General features: G+C 35.4%; 1 protein-coding gene across 1 annotated transcript in view; it reads right to left on the reverse strand.

Moving 5' to 3' along the window:
• Positions 1-18,693, reverse strand: part of LOC150110118 (glutamate receptor-interacting protein 1-like) — a 311,102-nt gene that overhangs the window by 53,550 nt on the left and 238,859 nt on the right. Inside the window, exons 15-16 of the mRNA XM_090397962.1 lie at positions 17,598-17,737; positions 430-464 (exon numbers count right to left, since the gene is read on the reverse strand). Of these exons, the coding sequence (XP_090254088.1) occupies positions 430-464; positions 17,598-17,737 (175 nt within the window). The remainder of the gene's footprint in view (positions 1-429; positions 465-17,597; positions 17,738-18,693) is intronic.

An 18,693-nucleotide genomic window follows, 5' to 3' on the forward strand; every position in this document is an offset into this window, starting at 1 on the left:
ACATACTTAAATTAATATTTGTGGATTGAGCTTAAAGATCAAAAACATCACATGATGTTGATGATGTTTTTGATCTTTAAATTCCTGATGTACACTCAGGGCGTGTACAATATATTACAATAATAATACTACATGAAAGTTACATCATTACCAACTTCCTCCAAATTAATCTGTTAAAAGATCTCATATTTCTATATTCTAAGGCACTTTTTACTGTATCGATCCACCTAGACCTTAGTCTTCTTCTGAGTCTTTTTTTTGCTGTACCAGCAAAAAACTTGTTTTTCTTTTCTCTTTCATTCTGTTTAAGTGGCAATATCACCTGAGATTATGATAAAGATATTTTTCCATAACAAGTTATTAAAAAAACTGATTAACCATAAATGTTTTATTTTAAAAAAATTAAACCATAATTCAAAATTACCTTACCTCCTCTGATTCTCTTAATGCTTTTTCAGCATCTCCTGCAAGAAAAAAAAAAAGTTCTTTCTGTTTGAGAAAATAAATTTAATAAAATCAACTAATGTAAATATAGCATTTATAAAACTTTTTTAAATAGCGAAACCTGTGGTGTGATCATAATTAAAAGAAACACATAAACCACAGTGAAAATTATTTAATTGTAAATATTTCATCCTAAGTATCTTAGGACAACATCAGTACAGTAGTTTTAGACAATAATAGGAATAACATACAGTAGGGTGCATGATCACAATAGAATTTCATTAAATGTGCATAACGTGCTACAGAAGTAAAAAAAAAAAAAAATTATTTAACACAATTTTGTATGATAATTTCCCATACTTTAGGAATAGTAAGAACGTCGTTGCGGTTTAAGTTTGGTCTGTGTAGTAGAGCTTCGGAACTTTCTTTGTATAAACGTTCATGTTTATATAAAGATCTATGTAAAAGTTTAGACTTTTCCCAATGGATCCTATGGTTTGGATTTTCAATTAGGAATAACATACAGTTAGGTATGTTATATTCCTTTTTTTCTAGACAGGGTGTGAACCTAGGTTCTAACAAAAGGAACTGTGGAATTACAGAGGCTTTTTTAATATATATACATACTTAAATTAATATTTGTGGGTTGAGCTTAAAGAGAAAATAAATTTAATAAAATCAACTAATATAAATATAGCATGTATAAAACTTTTTTAAATAACGAAACCTGTGGTGCGATCATAATTAAAAGAAACACACGTATTTTCAATTCCGTGTTGAGAGAGGCCAGATTTCTGCGGTTTAAAAAGACGAATGTGGTCTTGATGTTCCGAGATGCGTTTCTGAACAGACCTACCTGTCTGTCCAAAGTAAGATAATTTGCATGAGCATGGAATCTTATAAATGCCAGGCAACATCAAAGGTGAGAGTTTGTCCTTAGGAGAAGGTAAATTATGAAGAAATACAATTTTGCTACTACTTACAAACCTATCAACCAAATTTACAACTTGTTACCTTCTCCTAAGGACAAACTCTCACCTTTGATGTTGCCTGGCATTTATGAAATTCCAGGCTCATGTAAATTGTCTTACTTTGTACAGACAGGTAGGTCTGTTCAGAAAAGCATCTCGGAACATCAAGACCACATTCGTCTTTTTAAACCACAGAAATCTGGCCTCTCTCAACATGGAATTGAAAATCCAAACCATAGGATCCATTGGGAAAAGTCTAAACTTTTACATAGATCTTTATATAAACATGAACATTTATACAAAGAAAGTTCTGAAGCCCTACTACACAGACCAAACTTAAACCACAACGACGTTCTTACTATTCCTAAAGTATGGGAAATTGTCATACAAAATTGTGTTAAATAATTTTTTTTTTTTTTTACTTCTGTAGCATGTTATGCACGTTTAATGAGATTCTATTGTAATCTTAGCTGTATGTTATTCCTATTATTGTTTAAAACTACTGTACTGATGATGTCCTAAGATACTTAGGATGAAATATTTACAATTAAATAATTTTCACTGTGGTTAATACATGTGTGTTTCTTTTAATTAATAGCATGTATAAGACTTTCATACTCTATAAAGCATAAATGTTGCCACATTTCCTTCGAGAATGCTTTGCAGTTTTCTAAGGAAGATGGATAATTGTACACATTTTACATCAATGATTTAATGAGACATATAAGTTTTGAGATTATAGTTAATCTCAAATATTAACTCAAATATTTCATCATTTTGATCACTATATTATGGTCCTTATCTGGAACAAAAAAACGATTAGAAAGCAGTTGGTAAGCAACCAAATTCTGGATAATTTGAAATCTGATTACATAAGTAACATCATATTTAGAGTGAATGAGTGCGTGCGTGCACGCACACACACGCACGCACGCACGCACACACACACACACAGGTGTCCAAAAGCCAAGAATGAACTACATTTTTACATGTATATGAAAAAAATTTGACTATAGCTAAATGTGAACATGAATTTATTGTTGGCATGCTAATAAATAATATTACACAAAAAATGTGTTATAAATTTCATACAAATTAAATTGTAATATGTTTTTGGCAAAAGTTACAAATTCCCTAAGGACCTAGTTAAGGAATTAATGTACTGTGCTTATATGTGGAGAGACATTTCAGTATGGAATATGTCCATCCCGAATTGCAATGCAGCTCTCACGACGTTTGTACTGCTTAGCAGCAATGATTCGGAAGTTCTTGAAGCAAACTGGTCCACTGCTCCTTCAGAGCAAGGATAAGGCCTTGTTTGTTTTTTTTTCAGGAGGAGAATTTCTAGCAGCAATGAATCCCTATTGCATCCCAAATGTGTTCTATTGGGTTGAGATCTGGGGAGAAAGTTGGCCACTCAATTTGATTAATATCCTTGGCCTCCAAAAGTATCTCCACTACGCACGTGCGATATGTTGTGGTATTTTCTTCCATAAAAATGAATTCTTTGCCTATAGCACCATGGAACAATTGAACATGATGCTGAAGAACTTCGTTGCAATATCATTCACCAGTCACAGTCCCTTTTTTCCAGCACTTGTAGCTCAGTGCATCCATTAAACATAATGCCTCCTCACAGCATGACCCCAGAATCACTGTATCTATCCCTTTCAAGAACATTCTCATGATGGTAAGCAGTACCACTTTCACACCATATCAGGTGTCATCCAGAATCAGAGGAAACACTAAAATGACTCATACTCATCTGTATGTACTCTTTACAGATGAATTGTTTTAGTCTTTCCACTGAAAGACTAAAAAAAAAAAAAAAGTGTGCATGCTTACAATGGAATCGCCCTATGTATACAGTAGCGTGTGTAAGGACTAAATACTATTGGGCTGTAATTAAATTAACTTTTTAAGATAAATTTATCTTTATAAATAAAATATATTTTATATAGTTGAGGATAACAATTTCCCAGACTTCTGGGATAGTGAGACAGTCATTATGGTTAAGATTTGACCTGTGCCGTAAGGCTTCAGCACTTTCTTTATACAAATGCTCATGTTTATATATGGATTGATGTAGTAGCTTAGTGTGTTGCCAATGGATCCTGTGGTTAGCATTTTCAACTTCATGTTGTGCAAGACCAGATTTGTGAGGTTTGATAAGACGAACGTGGTCTTGATGTTCAGAGATGTGTTTATTTACAAATCTTCCCGTTTCTTCATAGATAAGTTACAACTATATATATATATATATATATATATATATATATATATATATATATATATATATATATATGGTATTGAACTGTTTTCCCAATCTATTACGTGGTTAGATGTTGAAAAGTGATGTGCCAAACCTGAGGTATCTGTTCTGTTGTGATTTACATCTCCAATGTTTCATTTGTAGCCATCCCCTATGTTGGTTCAGTCTCCACTAAAATAGCTAGAATTTTGAAGCCTTACAACATCAGAGTTGTATTTAAACCGACTGCAACCATTAGACAGTTTTTAAGATCTCCTAAAGACAGCGTTCCATTTTTCAAATATGTAGGTGTTTATAGAATACCATGTACTTGTGGACTTTCATACATAGGCCAAACTTCAAGAAGCCTGGAAATTAGACAGAAGGAACACGTTGGAGATGTAAATCACAACAGAACAGATACCTCAGGTTTGGTGCATCACTTCTCAACTTCTAACCATGCAATAGATTGGAAAAAGCTCAATGCCATATATAGAGGATGATTACAGATGCAGAATATTCAAAGAAGCAGTAGTGGTCCTACAAACAGGAAATAACCTGAACAGAAATCAAGGAGCAGTATTGAAAGATACATGGAAAAATCTGATTAATTCATTAAGCATAGTGGAATTACAGTATGCTAAAAACTATGTAACGTGTATTCACAATAATGACTGAAGCATCTCGTTACATGCATGCATTGTCATGCGAGCTGTCAAATTTGGTTGCCTAACCATTGGAAATGGTTACTGTTTTCTTTTGTTTTTTTGCATTTATTATTTTTTTTCACCTTTTTAGTCTTGACAAAGCTAGACAGTATGCTAGCGAAACTAGTCGGCGTTCTTGTACATATGTGTATTAAACCAGTCTTATAATCAGAATAATTTTTTTGTGTAAGTATTATAATCTTTTTCTATGCTGATAATCAATTTTTTTTTTGACACTTACAGTAAGGTCAGCAATATGGTCAAATTATCTAAAAATTTAGTTGCATCTACTTGCTACATTTATAATCAGTTTTTTTTTTAATTTGTTCTCCAGGTGATGGACCATAATGTAGTGGTCAAAATATTTACTAGATCCAATCCATTTATAATAATAATGCTGCAAAAACTAGTTGTTACTTAATTTTACTTTTGAGAGAAATTTGTGACATGAAATTAAGAATTATCTACATGTTAGCACAAGAAAAGTATATTTAATATATTGCTAGATATTTCAGTTTGAAAATAAACTGTCTAGCTACTGATGATAGTTTGTTATTTTCAAACTGAAATACCTGGCAATATATTAAATATACTTTTCTTGTGCTAACGTATAGATAATTCTTTGTTACTTAATAACTGCCCATGATACTTATTCTTCCAGTTCATTTTCTCCCCAGTTACTGGATTATGCTATAATAGAGGGTATGTTTCTGTAACAGGTACAGCTGACCTTTTTCTTCAATTAATATTTACTACAATCTCTCTCTCTCCCCCTCCTTCTGTATGTGTGCGTGCATGCATTTAACAAATGTCAATCTACCCTTCTATCAGCATGTATTTCATCAGCATTCAATCCTTTCACTGATTTTCAACCTGTAAATCAGAATTTTCATGGTGAGAAAAAATAAACTAAATAAAATAAATAAAATTCCTCTACTCAGCACATTTTTCTATTCTATGCATTCATTTCTCCTCTGATTTTGCTTTATGATAGTACTTGGATTTTTTTTTCACTAAATTTCACCACTCCAACTATGCTGTTTAAGTAGTACTAGTAGTATGATTAGACATGCAACTCCATGGAGTCTGAAGACTCACTGCAGTACGCTCACATGAACCATTATCTGCATACTTCTTTCTTTTAAGGTTACACATTGGTCAGCATTCATAGTGAAGAATTTATGATGACACAACACGTGTTAGAATAATTACTTGACTTTTCATCAAGAAAGTAACATTCAATGTTTTGACCTCTGTATTGATGTCATCATCAGGAAAACATATGTTCTGGATACAAGCTCCATGACACTACACTATACAAGAGTAAGACAAATCCGAATGTTGGTTAATCATTTACCCTAGCCTGACCTCTGCTGGGAAAAAAAAAAAAACTACATTAAACAATTTCTAAAGTCCTGTTGTATTAAAATTTTCTTCTGTTTAGGATTGTTCTGGATGCTATATGGGTTGAAGATGGATCCTCCATTCTTGGAATAATTAATCCATCATTCTTGTTCATATTTGGATGATGTTTCAGCATTTCACAAGCTTCTTTGAATTTTCTTTCAAACCAGGTTTTGGTGCATATAGAAACTTGCCTTTCTAGTCAATTCCGTGACACATATTTGGTGTAATTGGTCATCCAGGCCTGTTTTACCATAGTGGAGGTGTTTAATGTAGCATTATATAATTTGTGTTATGTAAGGTAGGTTACAGGTGCAATGAATTTTGTAGACCCCTTGGTATGCAAGGTATGGAAGAGGATCTTTAGGAGAGCTAAATAAATTTCTTAATTTTGCTGGGGGGTTTGAAGGTTGTCTTGATAGTGTATTTAAGTGTTCCATCTATTTTTTCTGAAATGCACCTGATGTATGGTATGCGTATAGCATTCTTGTAATCTTTTTTTTTTTGCTTTTAATGCCATTTTTATGGACAATCTTATGAACTTTTTTTATTTTTATTTTTTTTTTTATTGTAGCCATTTTCTACAAATGTTTGGTTAATAATTTCAAATTCTTGGTTCAAATCTAGTGAATTGAAGCAAATTGTTAGGGCTCTGTGTTTAAGGGTACTGATGACTCCTACTTTTTGTGTAAGATGGTGGTATGAATTTTTATGTATGTATTGGCCTGTGTGTGTGTGTGTAGGTTTGCAGTAGAATGAAGGAGAGGCAGCCTGAGGGAAAACGTGTGACGAATGTGTCTAGAAAAGGAAGAGGGTTGTTGTTTTCGACCTCGATGGTGAATTGGATGCATTTGTTCAGGTGGCTTAGGAATGTATTTAATGTTTTGCAGCCGTGGGGCCAAATGGCAAAAATATCATCAACACATCTCAGCCAGAATTTGGACTTTAGGCTGGCCAATCTAGAGCTCATTGCTTGAAGTCTTCCATGTAAAAGTTAGATATGGGGGGAAGCCCATGGCTGTACCTTCTTTTTGTAGGTAAAAATTATTTTGCCACACAAAATACCCAAAGCAGAGTACTTGGACAAAGAGGGCCATAATACCAGTGGAAATATGTTTTGTAAGAGAATAACAGAATTATTGATCAGGATATTAGTCAAAAGGGCACGTCAAAGCTGACTAATAAATCTTCATTGTTGAGTGTGATGTTTCTAATTTTGTTTAGAAAGGTTTTTTTTTTTATTATTATTTTTTTTTTTTTATGTAGGAGGAGGAATGATACTAACTCCTTGAGTGTGGCCACTAGTTTCTTGGCTAAGTGATAATTAGGGCTGTCGATTCCTTCAACTAATCGGTCATAGTGGTGTGTTTGTTTCGTGTATTTTTAGCAGGCCATAAATTCTGGGATCGCAGCTAGTTTTTAGGTTGTTTCCTCTGGCCACGTGATCACGATTTGATTAATTCTGTTGTTTTCTTTTTGATGCAATTTGTAGTTCACCATTTGGTATGTGTTATGGTCAGATACCAATAGGTTCATTTTTTCCAGGTCAGCTATCTGATCAAGGGCAATGGTAGCATTGCCTTTATCTGCTTTTGTAATAAAGATGTCCTGGTTATTTTTTTGGCCCTTAAATTAAGATTTAAGGGCCAATTTTTCTGCTCTGGTTAGATTGCAACTTAGTTGTTTATTGGAGGTTAATATATACATTTCCATTCACATTTTGTCAGTTATATTGGAGGGGGAGGGATTTTAGACCTCTTTCAATGTGATAATTAAAATCTAATTTATTAACTGACCTTGGTACAATGGTGTAGTTCAGGCCTTTTGTCACGAGCTCGCCCTCGTTAGGGTTGTAGCTGGATTTGTTGATAACTTCACATGGTCCGTTGGTGGTTCGTTGCTCCTAACTTCATTTATAGGCGATTGGCTGCTCCTTGTAGAGTTGGTTTGTAATTGGCTGTTCCTCTGGGTATGGCATCTGGATTATCTGTTGCTTTCTTGTTTTAGTGCTTGAAACTTTGCTATTAGTTTTCTTTGTTTTTAAGTAACATGTGCTTTGCCGAGTCATCTGTAATAGAATATCCCAAATATCGGGATTTATGTAGCTCGATAGCTCTAATTTTTGTTGTAAAATATTGGCTTTAGTAACTGCTAGATTTTTGCAGTCCTCGTGGACTTGGTCTCTCAACAAAGCTTTTTCCAAATGATCATAAATATAGAGCACTGTGGCTGAAGTAAACTTCTTTTTTAGCTTAATGCAGTTCAGTATCAAGTTGCTGTCTCTACATCATTTTAGAAATGTAGCCGATTAATTAACATAGACAAAACATATTTTCATCTTACCGTAGTGACTACTTTTAGTGGCTGCTTTGCTTGTGGGTCAAATTTCCATGGATTATGACAATAATCCATGGAGATTCTTTCTTTTAAGGTTACATGGTGGTCAGCATTCATAGTGAAGAATTTATGGAGACACAATACACATTAGAATAATTACTTCATTAAGAAAGTAACGTTCGATGTTTCGGCCTTTATATTGAGGTCATCATTAGGAAAACATACATATGTACAGGATACAAGCTACATGATACTTACTGTATAGTGTGGTGTATCCTGTACATATGTGTTTTCCTGATGATGACATCAATACAGGTCGAAAAGTTGAATGTTACTTTATTAACGATAAGTAAAATAATTATTCTATTACGTGTGTTGTGTCTCCATGAATTCTTCACTATGAATTATTTGCATAATGATTATTATACCTCTTCTTGAACTTATTTACTGACAAAATATGTAATCATTCACTACTTTCCAACTCATACAACTTCCAAGGTTAACCCTCAGTTCTCCCCCCTCTTGTTAGGCAGTGAAAAATTATTCTGCATTTGATCTATAAGACACCTTTATCAACTGTGTGTTTATCATATCCACTGTTTTCAACACCTATCTATGAACAAGATTGTGCAATCCACAAACCTTCAATTTATTCTCAGAGGAAGCAAGACACAGAAATCAACATTTTGGTCAATTTTCTCTGAATTCTCTCTGCCATTTCCTCATCTCCGTGAAATCCAAATGAACAAATTTGTATACAACAGTCCCAGATGTGGTTGCATCAATGCTTTATTAAGAAATATTAATACTTCCTTATTTCTACTAGTCAGTGTGTTCTTCAACACCCAAGCAATCCTAGAACAAAATTTCAAATAATGCTAAACTTCTTAGTATTTCTTTCTGTTTTAGTCTATTATCATGGAGGAAGCTCAGATGAATTTCAGTCTTCAAAACAATCACTTAACTAAATTTTCTACAGAAGAATTCAAAATGGTTCAAAAGGATTTAACCATGGCAGATGAAAATGCTTAACTATTATTACCATTATATGGGTACCTCCATGGCGTCAGGAGATAAAACATCGCAAGACATCTACACTGATCATTCACGCATTACTATCATACCTCTCCTTAAACTTGTTCACTGTCAAGGAACTCACAATTATTTCTGTAAGTATAATTCCAATCATTCACCATTCTACAAGAAAAAATCTGCTCTGCACACCATTACTAACCACACACAATTTCCATAGTTCTCTACCCACGTCATGTACTGAAAAATGTCTTTAGTATCCATTTTATAGAACCTCGTTAGAAACTTAAGTTTCTATCATATCCTCCATTCTTTCTGCTTGTCAACTAGTCATTGCCACCCACAAAAATCTTCAATCTATCCTCATAGGGAGCATTACACAGATCTCTCACCAGCTTGATCACCCATCTCTGGATCCTCTCTCTCTCTCTCTCTCCATCACCTCATCCCCAAAAAAAACCCAACTAACCAAGCCTGTGCACAATAGTCAAGATGTAACAGAGGGATAATAACCTCTTTATCTCTAAATGTCAATGTATTCTTCAACATCCAGCCAATCCTCTAAGCTATTTTGCACTTCTGCAAAATGTCACTTGCACTTCAACTCTCTGTCCACCATTATCTCCAGATCCCTTTGCTGCAGTCTAGTACCATTATCCTTTGCTCATACTGCCAATTTATTTAAATCATCCTGTAGGATATCTACATCATCTTTATTAACCAATGCCCTCCTCAGTTTATATCATCAGCAAACAACTGAATATTCCTCTTAAATCTTCCCTATATCATTAATATACAAACTGAACAGTAGTAACCAAGAAAAGAGCCCTGAGACATTCAACTAATTACTCACGTCCTCGTAGATTTCACCCCACCATATACTACTCTAGTGTCTGTTTAGTCTGTCAACCTCCCCCCCCCCATTCATATCACAAGCCTCATGTCCATTCCTGTTTGCTCCAACTTATGATAGTTTCCATGTGGTATTCTATCAAATGCAATGCCTTTGGTCCAGTAGTATCATGGTATAGCCATTCCTTTATCTAATTCTACTATCACTCTATAATAAAATGTGAGTAAATGACTAAGGCAGGGCCTACCCTTTTACAAAGCCATGCTGTAAAATCATGTAAAAGGGGCTATCCTTTTACATGATGCTCATCATGTAGTATCATATTCCTATCCACCCATTCCTGTATTTTACCTTTAACCAACTTTTTTCAATAAGCCTCAGTTTTATCCCCTTTGTGAAGTGAATTTATCCTCTTTCCACTCCTTCAAGACTTGTCCTATTGCAAGACTCATGTTAAACAGCATCAACCATTTTACTTCTACCTTATTTAGACCTTTCACCTACACTCAGACCTTACTGCTATTAAATATCTCTTAATCAGTGCTCTCATCTCTGAATTCTCTCTGCTACCTTCTGATCCCCCAAGAAACCCAGGTGGATAAATCTGTGCATAGTAGTAAAGATGTGGCCAAATCATAGCCTTATAAAAAGGGATAATATATTCCCTATCTTGTCAGCAGGTTTTTCGACCTTCAAGTAATCCTTTGAGCTTTTACCAACTTTTGCAATATGCCCTCTGAACTGTAACTCTTTGTCCCCCAAATCCTTAAGCCTCATCAATTTCTGCAATCCAATACCATATATGTGTGATACAGAGTATGTAAACTTTTACCCAAAGGCATAACCTTGCATTTTGCAACATTAAATTGACAATCTTTATCTTTTGTCCACAATGCCGATTTATTTAAATCATTTTGCAGGATATCTACATCACCTTTACCAACTATTTTCCTCCCCAGTTTTGCATCATCAACAACTGAATATCCCCCCCCCTCCCTGAAATATTTCCCTATATATATTGCACACACATACAAATTAAAGAGTAGTGGTCCTAGTACAGAACCTTAAGGTACTCCACTAGTTATCCTCATCCTCCAGGATTTCATTCCACCATATACTACTCTCTGGTATCTGTCTGTCAGTCACCCCTCTATCTATGCTACTAGCTCATATCCATTCACATCTGCTTCCACTTTTGTAATAGTTTTCCATATGGTATTCTGTCACATGCCTTTGCGAAATATGCTGCACTTGGGAATGAAGAAATATAAGACTACGTAGGGTAGTGTGGGAACTGGATAAGATTCAAGATCTGGCAGGGATGATTGACTGTGAACTAAAGTTTAGAGGGCACGTTGCAAGTGATACTAAAACTGCACACTGAATTTCTGCTATGATAAGAAGTATATTGACAAGTAGGGTAAGGAAATAGTTTTACTACTGTATCATATAAAGTCTTGGTCGAATACACAGGGACTACTGAGCTCAGAATTGGTTGTTATTATTTCACCCTCTATGGAATAAGCAGACTCATCATGGGAAGTTCTTCAATTGACAACATTACCATACTGAATGTTAAAATCCTCAACACTCTTTGCATTTACAACATATTCTGGTAATGTGTTCCATATACTGACTATTCAACATGTAAAAAATCTACTCCTCACACTCCAGGCTTGTACTACAGTGCTCTGTACAGTGGCATAACCCTATCTATACATGTTAGAGTACTTTTCATAGAGGCATTATGATATGCAGTCTTTGCAGCACTTACAATATGCCCTTAAACTTCAGTTTATTGTCAACCATCACTTCCAACTCTTGAATCTGAACCACTTCCTGTGGTACAGCACAATCAATATAGTACACAGCATTATATTTCTGCACTTTAAAATGCAACATCTTGTATTTATTAATATTAAAACTACAATTCCACTCATTTGTACGAGTCAAGTCTATTTGAATCTTCCTGAAGGAAATTAACATCAGCAACGCTACTTATAATTTGCCAACTTTGCATCATTAGCAAACAACTGAAGATCTTCAGTCAGTTCACGTGATATATCATTTACAAACAAGTTAAACAGCAGAGGTCCAAGAACAGAACCCTATGGCACACCACTGGTTACCTTCCTTTTTGGAGACTCTGCTCCATCACACACAACTCGCTAGTAGCATTCAGAGAGCAATCTCAATCTAGCTAACCAATATATTATCTATTCCCATCCTCTGCAGTTTGTACACCAAACTTATCATGTGGTAATCTATCAAATGCTTCTACAAATTATAAGACTATCACTGTACATGATTCTCCTTATCTAACACACCCATTACCTTATCATAAAATGCAAGTAAATTGCTAAAATGGGACCAATCTTTTATAAATCCATACTGACCATCATAAAGAATGTTATGTCCACCAACTGAATCCTGTATTCTATTCCTAACTAATCTCTCCAACACCTTGACTACAACTGCAGCTACACAGACTGGTCTATAATTGGAAACCTCTGTCCTAGAATCATGCTTGTGGAGTGGTATACTATTTTGCCTTCCTTCTACTCCTTAGAAACCCTACCCACTGCAAGACTTTCATTAAACAACCAAGTCAAGGACATAGCTAACTGTTGTGCACATTCCTTAAGGATATGTGGTGATATGCCATCCATTCCCACAGCCTTATTAATATATATAACTCAATCAACACCTGATACACCTCTGATTCTTCCACTTCCAATTCTCCTAATACTTTCTTCCTTTCTATATACTGCATGGCAACCAGTATCATATATACACTGATAAAGTGCTCATTCAATAATTCCAGCTTGCAATGGTCAGTGTACTGCTACGACTATCCACCAGTGTCAACCTACCATAATTATTCTTTCTGTTGCTTGCCGTATAGTGGAAAAATTCCCTTGAATTAATCTTGGCCTGACCTGCCAATCTCCTCTCATACTGCACCTTTTCTTTCTTTACCATACTTGTCACCTTCCTCGTCTGCAGTTTATGCTCTTCATGGATCTGATCACCACCAACTGTCTTGTACTTCCTTCATAGAATATTCTTTTCCAACACAGCTTGCTTGATTTCACTGTTCATCCATTACACTCCTACTGTATTTACTCGCTTAACCCTTGGTATGCAGTAATACACTGCTTGTGTCAGATACTGCCTTAGGAGTTTCTATGCACTGTCAACATCTTTACCGCACAGCTCATCTACCAAACATATTGATGCTAATTGACTAGAGAGCTTCCCATAATCACATAATCACCTGCCTTATACTTCCAGAAGTATCCATTTTTGGCAGTAACCTTCTCATGTTTCACCACTTCCCAAACAAGTCTCTCATGATCACTCTCGCCTACCACCAGCAGTGTTAATGCCTTCATTAATAACTACATCTTTTGATTATCACCAAATCCAAAACATTAAAACCTCTAGCTGCTTTAATCATATGCTGCTTAAGATATTTCTCTCTCAGAAATTAACAAACTTACTCTCCTTGTTCCCATACACTATCTCTTCCTTCCATTCTATACTCCTTCACAAGTCTCCCATCAAGATCACCTTCTTTTTATATGCCCAATCAATTTGCCTAAACATTTCACAATCAGTATTTCTCTACATTCCCTGGCTTATAACAGCATCCTCTCAGATATACTAGCCTGTTAATTTCAACTTCACACTACACAGATTGCATGTGCTATCAACTTCTGCACTGTGTGGATACAATTCCTCTGCAATCGTTAACAGCACCCCCCCCTCCTCTTTTCACAATCCTATCCTTCCATTTCTATTCCCGACATCACATCCTCCTCAGAACAACCAAAATTCACTTATACCAATTATCTTTGGGCATACAGACTGAATCAATGCAATAACTCAGCTCCCTTATTTCAAATATTCCTTATATTTGTGTACCAACATAACAATCCCTTTGTCTTTGAGACCATTCTACCAGCACCAACATTCTCTATTCTAGCTGCTATTCCACATTTGTCTCTTTGGTCTGACCACTCCTGTTCTCTGATCATGACTGTTATTTCCATTCCTACCTGTCTCATCCTCGCCTTTATGCATTCCATCAACTTGTCACCACATCTTCAAACTCATATCCATCTTCCACCTGTCCTACAATCTGTTTAGTTGTGCTATCCTGCTTCACAAGTAGACTCTGATCATTTACTACATTAACTTCTTGACTCTGTGCCTTCTCAGAAAATAATAGCCTTTGGAAATGCCAACACCAAGCCCATTCAAATAAAATCCATCAAATTTAAATCATTTCAACTATTCTTCAAATTTAATCCATAGATTTACAAACTAAATGCCCCTTTGCTTCATGCAACTCTGCCATCTTACTATTCATTATCTCCTTCTCAAGTCACTATTGTCATATCTGGGCAACAGACTAATGACTTTTCCAACAACAGTATTATCTTTCACCAGCCACAACAACTTTAAGTCTCTCTCTCTCTCTCAACATTCCTGTTTTCACCAATCCTTGTGTACCCTCAACTACTACTAATTTTGATACTTGCTCTTTCCTTCTCTGCAATGCAGTTATTTGTTTCACTGTTCCACCAGAAAGCATGTTTCGTGTACTTTATTAGTCATCTCTAATGTTGTGTCGGAAAAAGTGCCGATTCACTTTTAATGAGTCATCCTATTTCCGACCCAACATAAGGTAACATTAAAAGCCATGGATATGGACATGCTTATGCCTCCGTGAAGAAAATGTGCATCTTGGTAATTCAGAACTATGTCTAACCATTTTTCTAGTAGATATTAAGTAAATTTTGAGAAACCCATAATTTAAATAAATAATGTTTGTGGATTATTTAACAAAGGAAGATTGTGTATAAATGCTGAAAGATGTATATAGGATGATATATGTATTGAGCCATGTCAAAAACAGTTCGGAGCTGCGGTGACCAATCGGCCGCCGCTGTGTGCATGACATAGTCACCAAGAGAGGGCGCTCACATTAGCTATATAGGTTTCGGCACGTAATTCAATCGCCCTCTTATTTTCTGTTCCCGGTTCCTGATCCAAGTGCTGGATAGCTGTGAAGCTTGCCGTCGTGCCCAGCAAGATTCTCCCGTTGCTGTATGTGCTGCATCGACCATAGCCACAACTGAGGAATGCTGCCAGAGAATTCCAGAAAAGAGCCATTGGTTAGCCATGCCAACGTATAAATCAGCGAAGAGGTGAACCTCTTTCGAAAAGAATAGAAGTATGTCGCAGACGCCATAAGAAATATAAGGTGAGGAAACCCGGAAGTCTAATTAAGGAAGTCCCAATAACTACGATAAAAGCAAGAACGGTAAGGTGCAAGCTTTCGTATTAAAATTGAATAATAACCAAAGAGGGTATAAGAAACAGAATGTTAAGGAGCTTCATATAGTCAACTTCCACTTTGTATCTAAAGAACTGTAATCTTTTGGACATTCTGTCTACATCTAAAGAGCAAATGACACCCTAAGCTTAAGCTGAGCTGGGAACCAAGGCTTTGGACTGTTTATGTTGGAAGAAACATTTATATCATTGTGTAAAATTTAATTTTGAATGTTAACTGAATTTTGGGGGAGGATAAAGCCCAAGCATAAGAGAGGACATTGTCCCATGTGAAATTTGCAAGGCGGAGTATGCCAGATATGCTCCATACTAGGATTGTAGAACGTATCTATGTATATGTGTGTTTTTCCTACATATGGGAACTAAGCACTCTGTAAGAATTAACCGAGCCTGAACGTACTTATACAAAGAAGAGTATGAGATTGATAGTATAAGATTTTAGTGTAAACTTTTGGATACATTAACTTAAAAGGGGGGGGGGGGGAGTCAGACTCTTTAGAATTGAAATTTCTAACTAAAGTGTATATATGTATTTGTCTAAATAAATGTATTTCTTTAATTCAAACCACATGAGTCTGTCATTGTTCTGAGAATTAAGTTACCACTTGATAAATTTTGGACCATGCATAAGTAATAGGGGACTCCATTATTAACTAAGAAAGGGGGTATAATAAAATTAGTTTAATCCTTTATCCAAGTGTGAGCAAACAAAGTTTGCACCTGAAAGTATCTTCAGGACTGGGGTAAGGTGGTACAACACCAGGGCAACTCATTGCAAAGGTGGAGCAAGATACCAACACTCCTATCTCAGTATCTCCTATAATGCAAAACACATCTCCTTGCGGATATGTCTAATGTTATGCATTAAGGGAAGGGCCACTACCCAGACTAGTTTCGACCTTTATTGAGGTCTCTTCAGTGGGAGCCAGGCCCAAGTGGAGATACCAGGCAGAAACATTAGCAGGTCATCTCTACCTATAGGAGTTGCCAAATGGAGACCTCAATAAAGGTCGAAACTAGTCTGGGTAGTGGCCCTTCCCTTAATGCATAATATTAGACATATCCGCAAGGAGATGTGTTTTGCATTATGGGAGATACTGAGATAGGAGTGTTGGTAGCTTGCTCCACCTTTGCAAGGAGTCGCCCTGGTGTTATACCACCTTACCCCAGTCCTGAAGATACTTTCAGGCGCAAACTTTGTTTGCTCACACTTGGATAAAGGATTAAACTAATTTTATTATACTCTAACCAAGTGAAAAATAAACTTTCAACATCAATAAGAAAGGGGGGACCACGACTGCAAACCACTTGATCCCTATATTGTTTTTTCAGTAGTTTTAAATTGTGTGTCAGAATTCAGTTGCCGGCTGGTGCAGTCGACCTTAAAGAATATAAATTTGTCGGCAAAGGAATAGCTGAGAATAAGTAAATAATATAACTAATAACAACAGGGCAAGTACAAGGCATAACACTAATGAATGGAAACTCTAATGATAAAGTCTCCATACAATGATATATATATGATTATTATTTGGCTCTTTCTTCTACTACTTTATACTAAATTCCTCCTTTTCATTCTCATCAGCCAATCTCTTCTTTAGATGTTTAATATCATCTTTATCCAGTCTTTGTTGTGATGTAGAAACATTAGAGAAGATCCAGAGATAAGTGACTAAGACAGAATCAGTAGTCTGGGATGCTGGTTATGGGGAACCTTTGAGGGAATGTAAATTGCAATTCTTGAATTGGTGGAAAAGATGTGATAGATTTAAGTCAATAAGGGGATTTTATCAATTAATACAGAAGGAATTATAAAGAGTGGAAGATAAGAAAGGAAGAACTAGAGATTATCCTTGGAAGTTATGTAGAGGTATAGTGAAGAAGAAGAAGAAAATAAGAGGAATTTTTAATGGAGAGTTCTGGGTAATTGGAATGTATTATCATAAGGCATTGTAAATGTTAGGAATATTAGAGTTCAATATGATAAATATATTGTTGGTTAAGTGATATAATATTAATAAAATATACTGACATGCATTAAAATCTATCTAATCAGAGTTAAAGATAACTTGTAAGTGAATAAAAATGAATCTAAATAGTGGATGCAATTTACAAAATGTATATTATAAGAGGGACAGTGGTTATAAAAAAAGATATAAATGGTTTACAAGACCACTGATGATCTTAGCTCCACAAACCATTTAAATGGTTAAGAAATATAACAACATACTTACGTTCAGAACTTTTTGATATTTTTAATGTAACTACATCCCTTGAGTTCTGAAGCATTAGAACTGCTTCACTTAGTGATTTTCCCCTAAGACTTTGCCCATTGATAGCTAACAGCTTATCACCTACATGTATGGCACCAGTCCTAGTTAAAAGAAAAATTCAGTTCAGTTTGTAGCATTTTTTGAACTTTAAAGTTTAACTGTCAAAATGAAACACTCCAAAATTATAATAAATAAAATTTGAATATCTGATCTTCAATATATATATATATATATATATATATATATATATATATATTTTTTTTTTTTTATGTGACTCCCACCCACGAAAGGTTTATTTGTGAGCCTATAGTACATTTGTACCATGAATAGATTAAGGATATTTTTTTCTATTTTTATTTATTTTATTGTTGTATATTTATTTATTGTTTACCAGGTCTGGAAACCCTGTTCTAGAGACCAAACAATAAATAAATATACAACAATAAAATAAATAAAAATAGAATATTTTTTCAATAAGCAGGGTGATGGTCTCACACCAGGCAATGAAATCCATCTCCCACCTAAATAAATATGCAAGCTTGAGAAAAGCTGCACGGTCAGCCTAGTGGCTATGAGCTTCACAACCATATGTCTGGGAAAGAAGTGTCCTGGGTTCGATTCCCATAGCCGACGTGAGGAGCTTAAGGATCTTTCTCAGACATAGCCAAGTCAGCCGGACTTGGGCGTGGACAGCAGGGTTTTTCTCCCACAAGCAGGCAAACCGGCCCTGTGAACACATGCAGCTACAGCTGTAGAATATGCCGGGAGGCATAGGGAAAGTCACTTTATCCTCGGGATGGGTACGACTTAGAAGGGCTTAAGATAGCTCTGTAACAGGTCAGTAGGCCTAACACACAGAAGGGAGAAGAAGATTTAATTAATACTTCTAATATTTCAGCAAAGTCAAATTGCCATCATTAGGGAACAAAATATAACAAAATACATGCATGTGGGCACTACACTAAAAGGCCTAAAATCCAAATAGTGCACCCTAGTGGGCCAAATTGGGTTTCACTGGATGCTGGACTGAAGTATGGAGGATGAGAGCTTCCCAAAT

The sequence above is a fragment of the Typopeltis vanoorti genome, chromosome 1, assembly GCF_054136105.1.
Source record: "Typopeltis vanoorti isolate ZY-2024b chromosome 1, IOZ_Tvanoo_1.0, whole genome shotgun sequence".
Classification (NCBI taxonomy): Eukaryota; Metazoa; Arthropoda; class Arachnida; order Uropygi; family Thelyphonidae; genus Typopeltis; species Typopeltis vanoorti.